This window comes from Fonsecaea pedrosoi, assembly GCF_000835455.1.
Source record: "Fonsecaea pedrosoi CBS 271.37 unplaced genomic scaffold supercont1.6, whole genome shotgun sequence".
NCBI lineage: Eukaryota > Fungi > Ascomycota > Eurotiomycetes > Chaetothyriales > Herpotrichiellaceae > Fonsecaea > Fonsecaea pedrosoi.
Window position 1 is genome coordinate 2690621 of NW_013550610.1, and position 16733 is coordinate 2707353.

The 16733-nt window shown below is 52.2% G+C and overlaps 4 protein-coding genes across 4 annotated transcripts; 1 reads left to right on the forward strand and 3 right to left on the reverse strand.

The window, feature by feature from the left end:
* Positions 1 to 239: 239 nt before the first annotated feature.
* Positions 240 to 6861, reverse strand: Z517_09810 (uncharacterized protein; the record flags this gene model as incomplete). Its single annotated transcript, XM_013425718.1, has 3 exons — positions 240 to 4122; positions 4177 to 4230; positions 4286 to 6861. 3 exons carry the CDS (start codon positions 6859 to 6861, stop codon positions 240 to 242), a joined length of 6513 nt encoding a protein of 2170 aa, XP_013281172.1.
* Positions 6862 to 8187: 1326 nt separating this feature from the next.
* Z517_09811 (uncharacterized protein) lies at positions 8188 to 10126 on the reverse strand (the record flags this gene model as incomplete). Its single annotated transcript, XM_013425719.1, has 4 exons — positions 8188 to 8454; positions 8503 to 8613; positions 8671 to 9640; positions 9990 to 10126. 4 exons carry the CDS (start codon positions 10124 to 10126, stop codon positions 8188 to 8190), a joined length of 1485 nt encoding a protein of 494 aa, XP_013281173.1.
* Positions 10127 to 10654: 528 nt separating this feature from the next.
* On the forward strand, positions 10655 to 11902 carry Z517_09812 (uncharacterized protein; the record flags this gene model as incomplete). The annotated part of the gene is made up of 1 exon (XM_013425720.1): positions 10655 to 11902. One exon carries the CDS (start codon positions 10655 to 10657, stop codon positions 11900 to 11902), a length of 1248 nt encoding a protein of 415 aa, XP_013281174.1.
* Positions 11903 to 12791: 889 nt separating this feature from the next.
* Positions 12792 to 16727, reverse strand: Z517_09813 (uncharacterized protein; the record flags this gene model as incomplete). Its single annotated transcript, XM_013425721.1, has 3 exons — positions 12792 to 13135; positions 13192 to 16472; positions 16519 to 16727. The coding sequence occupies 3 exons, from the start codon at positions 16725 to 16727 to the stop codon at positions 12792 to 12794; spliced, it is 3834 nt and encodes a 1277-aa protein (XP_013281175.1).
* Positions 16728 to 16733: the final 6 nt, after the last annotated feature.

A 16733-nucleotide genomic window follows, 5' to 3' on the forward strand; every position in this document is an offset into this window, starting at 1 on the left:
AGCATCCCTCCGAGTAGACCACCCGTGTCAGCCAGGATGTATCTAGAGAGTGCGTGCCTGTCCATCGTTGTACTCCTTACTTGTCATTCGCTGGATAAGCGGCGGACGTCCACATGAAAGTGCGTGGTCGTAGACGATAGAGGCAACGTGCACTTTGAAACAAAAGCTCACTTAAACACTTTTGATTGTGACTCGTTCTACTCTAACAAGACAAGAAACGACAACCCCGCGGACGCCCCTCACAACCGCTCTTCCAAGAGACCCAACAGGGTCAACCCCTGCTCCAGCCCCACCAACACCGCCCGGACCTCGTTCACCATGGAGCCGTCTTGGACCGCTTCTCGCGGTCCTCTTGTCTCTGGCTCCGACCCGGGGCGGGCAAGCACCCAGACGGGCCCCCAGACAGGCCCCCAGGTCGAAAATTGGCCTCGATGCCACTCGTTTCGGCCCGACCACTCGAGGTCGTCGGCGGCAAAATCCTTCAGAGCATTGATATGCTCAGGGAGCGCCAGTTCTGGCAGCTCGAAGCCAAAGTCCTCCTTCGCCCGATCGGCACTCTTTCGGTATCTCGCCCAGAGTGCTGGGTCCGTAGGCCGAGCACCGTCTTCCAGGCCAGCCGCAGAGCAGATCCACTCGTAGGCGTAGTATGCATACGTCTGCACGTATGGTTGCAAGGCGAGGATGGTGTCAGAAAAGGGAAAGAGTCGGTGAAGATGAGCCCAGCGGCTACAACCAAGCCAGCAGATACCGCCGAGACGACAGACTGTGTCGATCTCCCAGCCAATCTCGTACAGAGCCTCACAGCCTTGGTATTGCATTGCTGCCACTGCTGCTCCCATCAAGGCCACAAGGAGCTCTGCGAACGATTCCATATGTGATTGATCTTGAAGGTCAACGCGCATTTCCAGTTTCAGCAAGATCTGTATGGCGGCGTCTAGGATTGGGACGGCGAAAAGCATTGTCGGTAGGGTGTCGTTGAGTGATCGCTCAATGTATGCCGGGAAGACTGCCTTCATAAAGTCCAGCTGTTTGGTAATATCGAGTAAGAAGCTGCCATCATGCTCGACGTAGCTAGGGTCGTTGGCGGCGAAGATCGTGATCAGATGATGTAAGAGTGGTTTTTCCTTGTCGTTGACCCATGCCATTTCGCAAGCTGTCCGGAAAGCCTTGATCATGTACTCAGCATCATAACGATCGGGTCGTTTCTCGCCCGGAAGACAAATGAAGAGACGCTCCAGATGGAAGGCCTTGTCCTCGAATCCTTTCTGACTCAAATCTGTGAACCACGGGTCGATTTCGAAGCCTGGGCCTTTATACATGCCAAGTCGGAATATCACTTTCTGCATGAACGTGGTCCATTCTGGTCTTGCTCGTCCGTCCAACTGCTCCCATGTTTGCTTCATGGCTCTCGAAATCATGGTCATTAAGTGGTCCCATTGATAGTTCGTTAGTTTTCCGTGTGAGGTCGTATCGGCAACGTTTTGGACGCTGTACGCATAGCGTATAATGTGATGGACGATTAAAAGGCGATGCTTGACGATATCAGACTTGTCGAGGAAGTATCTGGTGGCACCGTTGGAAATATCTTGACGCAAATCATCAAGGCCAAAGGTATCTGGGATACTTTCCATGAGCTGGTTCGTCAAACAGTGCTCGAATCTGATCATCGTTTCAGGCTTCAGGATTGACCACAACCAAGTATGGATGAAAGGATAGGGATCAGCCAGAACGACGGACCTATCAGTTGCAATCTTGCTCAGCAGCAACACCTGACATTGTCTTGCAATTTCAGTGTCGGCAATTTGTGGAAAAGACATCGAGGACCACGCATTCACAAAATGGTCCCACTGGCAGTGGCCACCTTCTACCATCAGCTTTCCGATCGCAAACCAGGTTTCGGTTAAAGACGCCAATAAGATATCATCCGGAGAATCGGTACGGTTGAGCTGGTCCACAAGTACACCACGAATCTCTCGTCGAACGGCAAAGATTTCATCTGTGACATTACCAATGCCTTTCATGACATAAGATGTGACGAGGTTAAAGATTCCGCTGACCACAACATCACCTAGGCCTTGGTCGTGGTAGCAGGACACAGTCAAACGGCTCACTTCTTCACGAGAAAGGAGGTGTGAAACCTGGTCACGGGTGGTGCAGATATCAATCGCTGCAACGTATCGATCTGCGATGTGGAGGACGCGGTCAACTGTAGTGTTGCGGTTCGCCAGGTGTATGCGTCTCTCGTCCTCGTGCATGTCATTACCAACGTTTGGGATCCGTGTAAGCTTGTCGCACATGGAAAAGAACATGGCCAGCATCCATCCTCCGAGTTCCAGCAGCTCTGCGGAACTTGCAGGCTGAGAGAGGGCCGACTTTGCAATGGTTTCCCAACATCGCAGAATGACCTGGCGTACTGCATCGTGAGCGGAGGCGAAGTCGATGTAGTCTCGAATCTGCGAGATCTCTGGTTTAAAGCCAACCGGTGCATAGTGATACAGCGTTGTGAACAGCGTGTATCGATTTGATACTGAAGTCAGATCACGGTCTGGAAGTGGGCAGTCTTCACTGACAATCACTTCATTGTCGTTGAAAGTGTCCTGGCCCTTGTTGGGTAACAGGATGAACAAGAGAGAGCGTTTGCGGAGCGCCAGCTTCCGAATGTGTTCCTCAACCTCGGTGTCCGGTCGAGGTTGAGCAATCAAGGTTATGGCCGTGAGCTTCAGAAAAATGTGGAAGTCTGTATCAGTGTCCTCCAGATTGAGTTGCTCGGCGCGCACCAGGCGATCGAGAAATGGTGGCGTTCGGTTTGCATGTTTGGACGTAAAAAGTTCAAGCATGTTGTTTGTCTTTTCAGAGTAATACTTGAACATCTGTTTGAGCAAGTTGTCCGCCATGTCAGATGGGAGATTTCGTGCGAGAGCGAAGCACCATTGAAATACGACCAGACCAAATTGCTCTAGCTTTCTCACTTGTGGCGTCTTGACTTGAAACCGCGCATGGTAACTCGCCTTTTTCTCGACAAAGGTCTTGAGAAAATCCGACATCTGAATCGGGAGTAGACGAAGAAGAGAGCTACCAAGAGAGCCTCCAAAGTTATTGTCGGTATGTGCTGTGTGCCCATCCAGTGCGCCGGTGGAAAGGAGACAGCCGAGTACGATGACCATACAAGCGAGTGACTCTGCTGAAGAATCGAAGAGGACCCCCGGCTTGCCATGGCTGGAAAAGATTGTCTCCAGGTAAAAACTCCATTCTTGGTCTGGACCGAGCTGGTGTATCAAGTAGATGGTCTCGATTTCCGTTGTGGGAATGACTTGACCTTCTGGTACCAAGCTACCCCCGAACAGAGCAGCGGTGTTGGCAAAGAGTTGAGGAACGTTATGTTTGCGGAAAGTGAGTTCCCAAGCGAGGCTGGCAACATTCTGCCAGGTCTTCAAGCTCGTTGCACGAAGTCTCTCTGGACAGCCTGCGGCTGTGGCGTATCGATTGATTTGATATCCCAGAATGAGTAATCCGTTCAAGAGTTTCAAAGTCTGGGAAACCCAGGGCTCGGATGTGGCGCTCTCGCATATAGCGATGCCCTGCCAAAGACTGTCGATTGACTCGGTTGTCAATCGTATGAAGGCTTCTAAACCTTGATTATTTACGAAGAAGAGACTCTCATTCGTGTAACTGATGATCATTTGGACCGAATTTGCAGCTTGACTCAAGAGCTGAGTGCGTCGCTCTGGTGTCGTGTCCGGCATGGCAGTGTCGCCACAGATGACACTGAAGATTTCTTGGAAAGTATCTCGGATGATAACTTCAACGTCTGCGGACCAACCAGTAGCATGGAGACTACGTTGCGATATGGGAGTACTGATAGCATTGTGAGACCTCCCCGGTTGGAACCGATGCGCGGTATCTGCCATAGAGGATATTGTGGTCTTGACAAGATGAATATGGACACTTGTAGAGCTAGAGAACATTGGAGTCTTGGAAAAGGTGCTTGATCTTGGAGGGTACCGAATCGCACAGGCGATAATGTCGTAGTCATCTTCTAAGTTCAGACTTTGAAGGCATAGGATATCATGTTGATCAGGATTGTTCGCGTAACGCGTGCCGCGTGAGACAGGACGTTGCTTCCTACGTTTCAAACTTAGTCTCCGCGAAATCCTAATTGGCGAAAAGAGTACTTACTTCAAAGGACGCAATGGGAGAAGAGGCGGCGAGGGAGGAGAGAAGCCACGCTTCCTGGAGCTTCAGTCAGCATCATCATCAACTTTATGGAGAATTGTTAGGTACGTACTCTGCAGATGGAGACATTGGATCAGCTTCCTGGACCGAAGGTCTTGTAGATGTTTTCTGCAAGGCGTCCTGACGAAGTCGCTTTTGTCTTGGCCGTGCTTGCTTTGGTAGACGCTTTTGGATCGCGAATGGGTTGGTTGATGCGACGGCTGGTCCTTCCGTGCTGTGCTCAACACTTGGAACTCGTTGCCACGAGTTGAGATGATTGCGACGCGAAGCTCCAGGCTTGAAATAGTCGAGAATCGCAGAAGAACGATCAGTAGGGTGGCCAATTGATTCAGCCTGCAATGAACGACTTTGATGGTTTTGAATGCGGTCGAGGGTAGCGTTGGTGCTACGTTTTAAGAAAGTGAGTTGAGTGGCCGAAAGGTGAATGTCTTCGTGCGAAATGCGTGTTGGAGCGGCAGTATTCCCATGTATTATGTCGTCGAAGCCGCGCGGCTGGGGCTTTGAGGTCGTGCGGCTGATGATATCTTTGGGTTTGACAGAATGATGTATCTGACGTTGTTCACGTCTCCATGTTCTTACGACTTCGTTCACATCCTCTGTATCTCTCATTGTTGCCAATCTGAAGAACTTCTTTGACGGATCTTGCTTCCTTGCTGATCTTTGACGCTTTGCACCTCTCGATGCAATTTTCAGGAACCGTGGCACGTCCTCGTCCCTCAGACCAGGAGCATCCAAGATCGTCATCTGCGGCTTTCTATGTTTGCGTTTGGTCTTCTTGTGCGGCCGCGCCCCATTGCTTGACAAGGAAGCAGCAGCAGTTCGCGGACTACGAAGAGAGGGTTCTCGGCGAGAGAGTACCCTGTCTGCATCAAAAGTATTCTTCTTGGACCGAACACCTTGCAGTCGCGGTTGTCCTTTGACTGTGTACGGTCTTCTCTTTTGAGGAGCCAGCATGGCATCGATGGCGTCGTCTTCAACAACGTCATCCTCGAAGGACTCTGGTCCCTCGTACTCAATCCCCCCCATCTCATCGTCGACTGGCACGGCGGAATCACTCTCTGACGAAACTTCCAGGTCTGCGACTCCATCTCTCACGGTTCTCTGTCTCGCTCTTCCCACTATCGACGAGATGTGTTGCGCTACGCCTTTCTCCGAGGCCCTCTTGACAGGAGATTGGGCTTGGTTTCGAGCAGCACGGGTACCCTTCCATTGTTGCTTCATATCCAGCTTCAGCCAGGATGCCGGCAGAACTCCTTTGATCTTGCGCCGTATTTGTCGAAATTGAAGTCCATCGTTGGTTCGCTCTTCTGATCCTGAAGTTGAAGATGCATCGTCACTGATACTGACAACATCAGTCTCTGAATCAGAGAGGTCAAGGGCCTCGGTGCAATTCCTCTTCGAAACCTGCTTGTCAGACGAAATGAGCGGAGTGGGGAGCACGATGGGTGTGCTGCTTCCAAGTGATATCTCTGGACTGTTGTCCGCTTCGCCGAACTGCGACGAGAGTCCATCGCCAGATCGAGGCGGGGAAGGTGGAATTATGGACTTTGAGCCACCAGTTTTGGATGCCTTCCTAGGAGCTATACCCTCGTCGGGAAGTTCATAGATCCGAAATCCATCAATCCCTGTCTGTGTCTGCGGCACTGACACATGCTTGGGTCTTTTTAGTCTCCAGATAGACGGGGTTGTAGTCCTATTTTTAAAAATGTCTGAGAGGTCTGGAAGGTCCTCATCGGAATCAGACACAGGAGCAGGTACACGAGGACGCGTTCCACGTATTGGACTTTGAGATTCTTCATCTTCGACGACCACGGGATTCTCATAGCCTTCGTCTAGAGCAGGGCTTGACTGTGGAATTTGACTGTCGGAATGATCCACTTGGCTGCTGTGATAAGCAGTGGTGCCCTGGGAATCGTCTTTGGAGCTTTCTCCCAGATGTGGAGGCAAGTCTGGAACGCGAACAGGGTTCAAGCCCCTGTCCCTCCAAGTTTGTCTGTACCTTGCGTCCTCAATTGCATAGGGATGAAGCTGGATTGGAGCACGAGGTCGGAAAGACCGTCTCCGTAAGGCGTCAGTAGCAGCGTCTAGCAACAATATATCGTTAGCGATAATTTGAGAGATCTCCACCTCGGGAAGAACAGCTGGCTGTGAAGGTCTTGACTGGGTTCTTTTGGGCGAAGTATGCACCGATGAGGGAACTGAAGAAAGAGGGCTGTCATCATCACTGTCGAAACCAAGGACCGCCGACCCAAGGACATCTTGCACTGTCTGTAGACCCTTTTTGATTTCAGCCTCAAGCCTTGCCGCAGTTGAATTTAAAGGAGAATCACAGGCCTGTGACAATTCCGGGTGGCAAGCTTGGGCCCCATCCTGCAGCAAGTTGGCGGTGCCATTTGGTGCAGAATAGTGGTAAGTGTCATGCTTGTCAACGACGGTGTCGCTTTGATTTGTTCGGCTGTCGTCACCATCAAGGGGGGTGTCGCATCCCTTCACAGACTGCGCAATATTCGAGGCAGTCTCAGAGATTGTCCCACGCGCCAGGCCGCTGTCGAGACTTCCATTCCTGCCGTCTTCTTCTTCGTCGTCGTCAGAGTCTGGCACATATCCACGCTCCCTCCAATTCGCCATCGCCGTTGCTTTCCATGTTCTGCTGTTGTTTGCGTGCCGAAGACTGTCGATGTTGGTGAAAGCTCTTTGGTTTCTCTGCTGCGCGTCATGAATGGCGAAAGACGCGTCGAGGCTGGAATGATGAGGGGCGCCAAGGCGAGGCTGCGGAATTTCCTCCGATTGGTTCTTGAATTTGTGAGGCTTCCTGCAGACCATTTGATTCCTGTGCCCTGCAGGTGACACCCGGCTAAGGATCTTTCAAGAGGACAGAAAATGAGTTATCGGTGGGCTGGTTGGGCACTGGTCATTGGGCTCGGTGTACTCAATGGTGAAGCCATCTCTGACCGGCGCAGAAATCATTGCTGATGTAGCTTTACAGGGTACATGACCTTCAAGCCTGCCTTTGAAGCCCGAGCACTGGAGAAGTTCAAGGAAGAGTTGGTCTAGGTTTCCGACAACTACTGGGATGGCTGCTGATATCTTCGCTCAAAATCTAGGGAGCGAGCTGCTTCGGAGCTCGGATCCAACATGGTCGAAATTCCAGCGCAGGAAAGCAACCATACTATCTCTTCGGGCCAAAACACGCTCAGCGCAAGGGGAAATGAGTGATAACCCTACAGGCAGGCGTCAAGCTGCGGCGTCAGGCTGCTCGTTACCAATTTCCTCTCCGATATTCGTTCCAGAAGACGTGACAGATGGCGCGAAGGAGAAGTGAAGATATCAGGGTTACCACAAAGTACGCCAGGGAAGTCGCTCTTCGTGAGCATCCGCCATCCGACAACGAAGGATCGAAGAGCGAGTCGAGGCTTGTCCGAATTCCTCATGACGGCAGTCTTGGGACTATAAAGTCCCCAATCCTGGCCTTCGGATCGATGGAAAACGGTGCACTTGAGAATTGTGCGAACCCGCAGCGTGTCAAGAGTAAACAGAGCTTGAAGTTGTCAGAAGTGCGAATGCCCGGACAAGAGGTCATGGAATCGTGCTTGCTGCCGTGACCAATGGATATTGGGCTACAAGGGGATACTCTGACCTATAGGTACAGAGCACTTCAAACATCACCGCGATGTTTGAAGAAAGTACTATTGAGACATTGCTCAAGGATTCCAGGACAACCAGTGCCTTCACGTGTAGTTAAATTGCGGCTGACTTGAGAATTCTATGCTAAGAGCTACCGGACTCTGGTAGCTGGTAGTTGATGACCAAAGCTGCTGGCCAAGTCTTAGGTGTTTGGGATCTTCAGATCCGTTAGCCCGTCAACAAGTTCGTCCCAGCCACAGAGATCCTCCTGGCCTTTCACATTTCGAGAAGTTGTAGCTGGGCAAGAGATGAAATGCCGTTGACATGCCATCATTCAGTCTCTTGAATGAGCATATTGCTGCTCGAAGGGTATGGCGGGCCAAAGTAACGGCCGACTTTCTTCCCCAACCATTCTTCTGGCACCCCCAGTCTCACGCCCTCTTGCGTGCTGATCCATCTGGTATAAAGTGGATTGGCTCTCTGAGGCAGGTCTTCTTCCTCGTATGGTGATCCAGCCGCAGCAGCAGCGGCCGCTGCCGCAGCCAAGGTCTCTGGCTTTGGAGCGGCGCCTCGCGCTTTTGAGACTTGAGGTTTAAGCTGAGATGAAATCAGCACAAATCAGAGGAAACAGGGATATTCGCGTACCAATCTGTTCAAAGCAGCCGTCTTCTCCTCCTGCACTTTGCGCTTGGTGAGTTCTTTTCGCTTTCTGGCATGTTCGTCCTTCTTCATTGCTTTCTCCTCGTCCGTGAAGAACTAAATCCAGTCAGCGATGAGCCCAAATGCCCGTGACCGATATAGTTTGCATCATACCTTTCGTTGCTGCGGTGCCATATCCAACGCCATGAGAGTGCCCTGATCCTCTGGCCTACCCCGTTGCCTCTTGGTCAGTCTAGTGATATCAGGAGTGGCAGCACCAGACGCAGGCGTCTCATCACTGCTATCGTCCAGATCGTCATCGTCATCGTCATCGTCATCATCGTCGACTTCCTCGTCTTCACCTGGAGCATCCTCCTCAACCACAATCTCTTCTTCCTCACCCTCCGCGTCCTCGTCGTGCACGTTTATTGTGGGCTCCTCGTCTTCATCAGAGAGGTCAGATGAATTGCCGACTTCGTCTTCTTCCTCGTCCGACACATCCTCTGATGCATCCTCCATCTCCTGCTCCTCAACAGACTTAAGGGGGCCAACCTTTGCCGGAGTGACGATGAGTTTGGGCTTGGCTGCTGGTTTGTTGTTGGCCGGTGGTTTCAATGTTATCTTTGGTGGTTTAGGAGGAAGATGGCGTCTGGCTGGAGGCGGAGGAGGAGGCGCGTCTTCCATTTCCACGTCTTCATCGTCGGTGCCACCTTCAGGTTCAGCGCCGAGCCGATCGAAGTCGGTAGGCTCCTCTTGCTCGTCCTCGTCTTCATCCTCGTCTTCTTCCTCATCCTCGTCCTCGTCCTCTTCATCTTCAATATCGCTCTCCCCGTACTCTGCGTACGTCGGCCGCCGGCTACCTCGAGCGCTGGCTCTAGCAGTCAAAGCAGAACGACGACTGCTTCGCGGACCATCCAGAACTTGGCCACCGCCAAGGGTGTCATGGAGTGATTCAACCTCGTTGGCCCGCATGACTTCTCGCAGCTTGCTTGGAGGAGCCTTGACGGTCAATTTGAGGCTTTGTCGTCTGTCGTCTGCAGAGCCCGCCCCACGTTGAACAGTTGCGGAAGAAACGTTGCTTGCAACAGCTGATGCCCCTGATCGCCGTGGCCTGGACGATGCCGGGGTCGACGCCGCCGAAGAACTAGAAGTTCAATTAGCTCTTGCGCGGACACGAGGTACATAGCATAATGTAGTGAAAGACATTGTGGAACATGCTGTTATGGCTTATTTTCTCGGTCTCCCAGGAGACGCGACAGAGATTTTGGGCCAAATCAGCGATTACAAGATTGACGCGACTGAATGTGAATCGACATGTGCCCAGGTAGATATTCACTGTTGAGTCCAGGAGCTGGTCTGATCCTCATTTCGGTGACAATGAGCTGCACCCACAAAAGATCCCAACTGCGACAATGATTGAGCCTTTCCACCAAAAGGTTGTGGAATCAAGGAGGTAAAAGTGTCTTTGCGCACAACGAGAACTGCGCACTTACTCATATCTGCCTGTTCGCCTCATTGAGTCTGTTCTTCTTGGATCATAATCTTCACCGCTGCCCAGATCTGACTCTTCTGTAAAGTCTTCGGTGGCCTCACTAATCTGACGTCGCACACGTCGGCTTCTATCTGTCATGTTTCTCTGAGGCTTCGAGCTCGGCTAAATGCCTAGGTTCTCCGCCTTTGGTGGTCTGCGTCTGGCCCTGGATTCTCGTGGAATTCTCGCGTCCGAGGTCGTGTTTTCTTGACTAGATGCGACCCCTGAGATCCAGAAGCAATATTCGCGGCTTTGCACAGGTCTAAACAAATGGTTCGATGATTAAGATTGATTGTCGATGTGACTCAAATCCTGAAATACGTAAGTAGCGAAAGATCTGATGCAGCAACTTCCCTAACAATGCAATGCGTGGGAAATGGTTGGTGACTGTGGCTGTTCCCGCCAAACCCAGCTTTGTGGCTGCTATGGCTGCTGTGGCTAGTGACTCAGCCACAGGGACGAACGGCATCGCCAGCGCCACTTTCGCCGCCATATCAATGAGCCGAGGCTGGCATTCTTCCCCAGTAAGTCTCGGTCATCCTCCAAGTACTGTATGAAAGTGTCACAGTTTCTCTTCCAAGTGCAACCTCCTCGACTGTATTGACGCACTGTCCCTGGCGCTACAATATGGTCCACGAAGATCCTAAGAAGACTCCCTCCATTCCCTCATGGCAGCAGCAGTACACCTCAGAGCAAAAGAACGGGGACTCTTCTTCGCATGACCAGCCCCCAGATACCAGCACACAGTCACCTCCACCACCTTCAGAAATACCTCTTCTTGAGCAAGCCCGAAAGTTCCTCGAAGACGAGTCTATACAAAATGCCTCGCGCGAACGCAAAGTTGCGTTTTTGGAGAAGAAAGGTGTACAGGCAGAAGAGATAGAAAAACTCCTTGGCCCGGAACATTCAAGTCCTTCGACGCCCACTGATGAGGACTCTGAACTAAAAACCATACACGACAGCAGCCAGACGCAGGCTTCAGCAGGCAAAGAGACGGAGTCAACCACAAAGTCGGTCGGTGAAGAAGCGCGATCGCAATCCACAAGAGTTGCGCAGAAGCGCGACGTTCCCCCGATCATCACCTATCCAGAATTTCTGCTGAAACCCCAAAAACCACCTCCGCTGGTCACTTTCGAACGCCTTGCCCATGCAGCCTACGTTTTCGCGGGCGCGTCTGCCTTGACATGGGCCGCAAGCAAATACATTGTGCAGCCCATGATCGAATCCCTTACCGAAGCTCGCCACGACCTTGCAGAAACTGCGAAGACAGACCTTGAAACTCTCAACAAGAAGCTGGAATCCACCGTATCCCATATCCCCTACATACCGAGCAGCACTGTCCTGCAACAGCAAAAAGCTCAAGACGACGATGACGACGTTGAATCCGTGGATTCAGACCCAACAGAACTGTTCCACCGCGATGTCGCAACACAAACGTCCCCCCGGCCCTCTCGGGCGATGTCATTCTCCTCCTTTCCAGATAATGACCACCTGTACGCGCAAGATCCCACAACGTCACAGTCTTCGCGTTTGCGCTCCTTGCACTCCACGCTCTTCTCTCTGCTCAATTCCCAAAACAATAGCTATTCTCAAGACCGCCTGAAAGATTCTGTGAGTGGCTTTCAAGCCGTCATTGACAAACTCGAAGCAAGTCACAATCCATTCCAGGTCGACTTCATGGGATCATTCTCCAGCTACAGCGGACCGGGCACATCAACTGCGACAGGCACAGATAATAAACAAAAGAAGCAAACGCCCGTCAACGAGGCGACAAAGTTCAGGAACGAGATCCGCGCGCTGAAAGGCGCGTTACTCAGTTCGAGGAATTTCCCGACGGCCAGACCAGCGCAGCCATTCACGTTGCCATCCAGATGAGGGCTGCTGAGCAGGTATTATATCAGTTGGGAAAGGTCTCTGTTTTGCTGGAAGCTATTGCACGGACTGCAGAGGTTGTATGATACCCTTTTGAGCTTCCAATGCTTCGAGCCAGTCTTAAATGTTAGTTGGATTTCATTGTAAAAAGCGTGCCAATGTTTCAGTAAGGACACATACTCCCTCGATAGCAAACGAAGAACTCGACTTTTTCGGTCAAAGAAGCAAAACCCCGCTTCTGCTATTGCTACTGCGTCTGCCCATGAAAGCCCCTTTGATGGTGATGTTCTATCCACCCACCTATACCAGGTCCTCTTCGCGTGACCAAGAGAGGCAGGCCAGTCCAACCCACCACGCTGTTGGACACATTATATGTATAGACGGCCTGTGCGGGCCATGTACGCCTCTTTCTGTCTTGAATACTTAGGGTACTCGTCCATGCATGCATGGATGGTTCTGCAAGCCATTCTTCTCAAATATCGTCATTCATTCGTCCGTCTTGTCTACTGAGTATGTATGTATGTATGTAAGTGGCTCGCGTGGACGTACGTATGTCGCTCTACATGGTGGATGACGGTACTCTAGGCTAAAAGACTGGCAGGGCAGGAGAGTAGAAGACTAGCAGAGGAGGAGAAGATGTTGTTTGTCGCTTGCTCCGCTCCGAATACAAGTCAAGTCGGCCGTCCTGGCAAGGGCACCAGAGGGTTTTGCACTTTTTTAGTCATGTCCGCCATATTCTTCTATCCTACCACCCAGCCACCCGCCTTAGCATGGGAAATCGTGTAGTCATGCTCGTCTTCATAGAAAACCCTTCCCCGTCGTCCTGCTCAGAAAACTTTACCCTCGCCCAGGTCGACATGTCGACAGCCTTCCAAGTGTTGTCAACAACACCTCAAGGGGTGGCTCTGCACATGCCCACCAACCTCTTCACACCCACCATCCACTGGCCGCACTCCTCCACCTTATTCGTGTGCACGTCCATCTGTATCTCCTGCGCCCTGGTAAAATCCCTTGCTTCTAGTGCTTGCGCTAGCTCAACTAGTTGCGCCACTGTATCCGGTTTAAGCAGATCCTCATTGTTCAGATGATCAAAGAGGATATCTAGCCGTTTCTCGGTATCAACCACTTGTGCTTTAAATGACTGTGGAGCTCGAGCCTTGACACGCGCCATCTCGGACGAGAGGATGGTATAGATTGGTTGGGCAGAAGGGGGAATATGTGTCCGGTCGCCCTTGGCTGTACGAGAATCCGTTAGTTTCAAAGAATCAGATACGACGACGTTTTCAACTTACGATACTTTCGCACCGGAGGTGCAGCGGAAGCTTTGTTTGAACCCGCAGTGCCAGGCCGAGACGGTGGTCTTTGGACTCCTGGCCCACTTCCTGTGGGGGGTGGTCCCGAGGAGATGAATTGTTGCTGGGGTGTCGGTATTGGTGGCGCTGTAGCTGACTGCGGTATCTGTATTGGTTGCGGTGGACCGTAGCTCGTCTGCCGCGTTGGTTGTGCTTGCTGGGTCGGGGCGTAGGGGTTTGACGGCGGAGCAGGCGTTTGGAAGGACGAGCCTTGGGGCGGCGGTGCGATAGATGGACGTGTACTAGGAGCAGTCGTATGCTGGCTGCCTCCTGCCGGTGCATATCTGTTGGGGGGTGTGGGAGCGTGAGAAGGAGGTGCGTTGTATGGAGATGGACCCCTGGGGATCGGCGGCGACATGATATTCTGCCCAAGGGGGGGTAATGTCACAGTCGGCGGCGCATAAGGATTGCTTGCCGATGCGGGTCGCTCAAAAGAGGGCTGGCCACCTAGAGGAGACGTTACTCGCGGAGGTGGACCCGTCCCTTTTGGTGGAGGGGGAACTGGCGAGGCTCTCTGTCTCGCACCAAAAGGCGGAGCCGTGGGAGGAGAGGTCACTTGCGGTGGTGGTGGGCTGAATGGATTCTGAACAGGCTGCGGTGGGACGCTGGGTGTGCCTCTTCTCGAAGTGGGAGGTTTGACAAACCCCTCCGGGATGTCATTCCAGTTGGACATACTTTTGTCTTGAGATGGCGGAGGAATGGCTGGAGACTGATTGAACCTGGGAGGCGGTTGGATGGGATTTGGCTGTGGGGTGACGTATGGACCAGGGGGAGGAGGGCCGGGCGGCATTCTCATCTGTTGTGGGGGTTGGTAGCTACCGCTAACGGGAGCATATGGATTGGATGGGGTACTGATGGCCGTGGGTGGCGCGTAGGGATTGCTCGGCTGTAAGGTACTTGGGGCATAGGGAGTCGGACCTTGAGGAGCTGGTGGCGTAAACGCAGTTGTTGGAGGCTGAAATTGTGACATGCCAGGCAGGGGTTTGTTTCTCGTCGTTATAGGGGCAGCTTGAGGAACAGCAGCTGGAGTGGCAGTCTTCTTTCTTGCCTGTTGGATGCGGCTCCTTGCAACATCCGCACCTGGATAGCTTGCTGGAAGCAGATCTAGATATTTCTGGGCAACGTCTAGCTGGCCTGAACCAGCGACAATGTCGGCGTATTCCAGATATTTGCCGTACAAAGCTTCCAGCTTCCACTCCCCGGTTTTGGACAGCTCTCCGTCCTTAAAGTTGACCACTTGTCGGAAGATGGTAACCTTCTCGATGAAGTCTTGAAGACCACGAGCGTGTAGTGAAAATGCTGAAGATGCGTCCGCTTCCGAGGCTCCCGCCTCCTCATGCTCTTTGAGCTCTTGGATCCAGATGGCGACAACCTTCTCCAGCTTGGAGCCAGCCAAGAAGCAGAAAGAAGCATCTTTCCGTGAGACAGGAGAAAGATCATCGGTCTGTTCCTCAATCCTGTCGCCAAGCGCTTCGCAAAGATCTGGAAATTCCTGCTCATCAGCAAACGTGCACAGCGTAGCCATGACTTCCTTCCAATTTGTGAGATCAGCATTGTGAACTGTATCCCATAGATTTTTGCCCACGACCGAAGCGAGTAGGCGCAGGTAGTTGGGTCCGCCAGATTGTTTTGCGAGATATGCTTCCTGAGCTTTCTTGATACAGGCTTCGCCGCCGCAGATAGCGATCATAAAGGCATCCGACATTCGGTTCTCTTGCAAACACACGTCTAGAGCTTTCTCAAATTGTCCCAGTATCAAGGCTCTTGTAATCTGCTTGTCTGCCTGGGACTCGGATCCCGTATATATCTGGAAGGGATTATTAGTCCTGGTACCCTTCGTGGCCGCCAACTCTGCCAAAAAGTCACCATCGGCGGAGCTTGCGAAAATAGATTGGAACCGTTTGTGAGCTTTTGAGGCGCCGTTGACGGACGGCTTTTGCTCTTCTGAATTGGAATTGTCGTCCTCTGGGGTCTGCTGCTCAACACCATTTGCGCTGTCTTCGGATTTGTCCTCAAAACCTAGGTATTTCACCAGCTCTGCTCGAGGGTTCTTAGATACCAGAGTCTCAATGACCTTCCAATCAGCCTTCTCTTCCTCAGTCCTTGCAGATGCAACCCTGGCCTCACACAGGCTGGTGAGATCACCTGACTGAAGGGCTTTCTCGAAGGTTTCCGTTGCGCTCCCGACATCTGAGTCGACCTCGAATTTGCTGATGCAGATCTTTGAAGCTCTTGATTTCCCAGGGTCTGCTTGTTTCACACTGATGATTCTTCCACCGAAGCCAAAAGACACGGAAACGGGTCGCTCCAGCCACCTCGGTGCCTTGGTAAGGGAGAAAGACGAAGTCTGAGGTTGTGTCTGAGCTCTGGAGAAGAAGTCCTCTCCATCTGCAGCCTGGCTCTGGTCTGTCTGCGTGGTGCTCGGATTGGTGTTCTGTAGAGTCTGGATTTGGAGTTTGCCATCGAAAGACGCGGTCGCAAACATGTTCGGGTTATGAGGGTTCCACCTTGTCTGGAACGTCCAGTTTGTCACAACTGGATAATCGCCATAGGCGTCTCCAGTCTGGGGGTTCCATAGTATGGTTCTGTTATCCTTGCCGCAAGATAGCAGGAGGTCGTGATCCTGTGGGCACCAAGCGACCGAAAGAACCCCCGAGTCATGCCCGCGAAGCACCTTTTCGGGCGCGTTCGAGTTTCTCAGATCCCAGACCAGAATGACAGGCTCCTGCTCCAGCGGCACAGCAGTGATCAATCGTGTGGGCTTTTCGGGATCCCAAGCAATAGCACTGGCCGGTTTGCGTTGAAAGTTGTTAAGCGTCAAGCTCTCTTTCCTTGTTTTCATGTCCCATACTGTCACAAATCCTCCGCTACTTCCCGTGACCAGGATATTTGACACCTTCTTGTTCCAATCGAGGCAATCGATATCGTCTGCTCGGGCAGCGGTACTTCCAAGTCGTATAGGGGTGTCGAGGTGGTTCAGGTCTGAGATGAAGAGTTCTCCCTTGGCACCACCCGTTGCGAGAAAATTCTGTATCTTGGGATTGAACTGTAAGGCCTTGATTGCCCCGCTGTGTATCTTGTGGGTGAAAATGGAGGCTTCTCCCGTGCTCGTGATGGCCTTATCCGCATCCCACAAGCCAAGTAGCCCGTTGTCAAATGCTCCAGCAATAATCCCTCTCTTGTGTCCAGCCTGGGCCGGTGTCCAAGCAATGTCGTGAAAGCTGCGACTCGTCAGTGGACGTACTAACAACGGATAGAACCACATACCCCGTCTCAGTAGGGATGGTGACGGAGGGCTGCAATTCTTGACTCTGTTCACCACTGTCCAATGCGAGATCCCAAAGTTCTAGACAAGTTTCATTGCTGAAATCGACGTCGACGGCACCAGACTTTGTGCCAGTTGCGATCCAAGATGAGGGCGCATCGGGAGACCACGCGAAAGTCGCTGTGCGCGGAATTTCCCTGAGGCGCACCATGGCGGG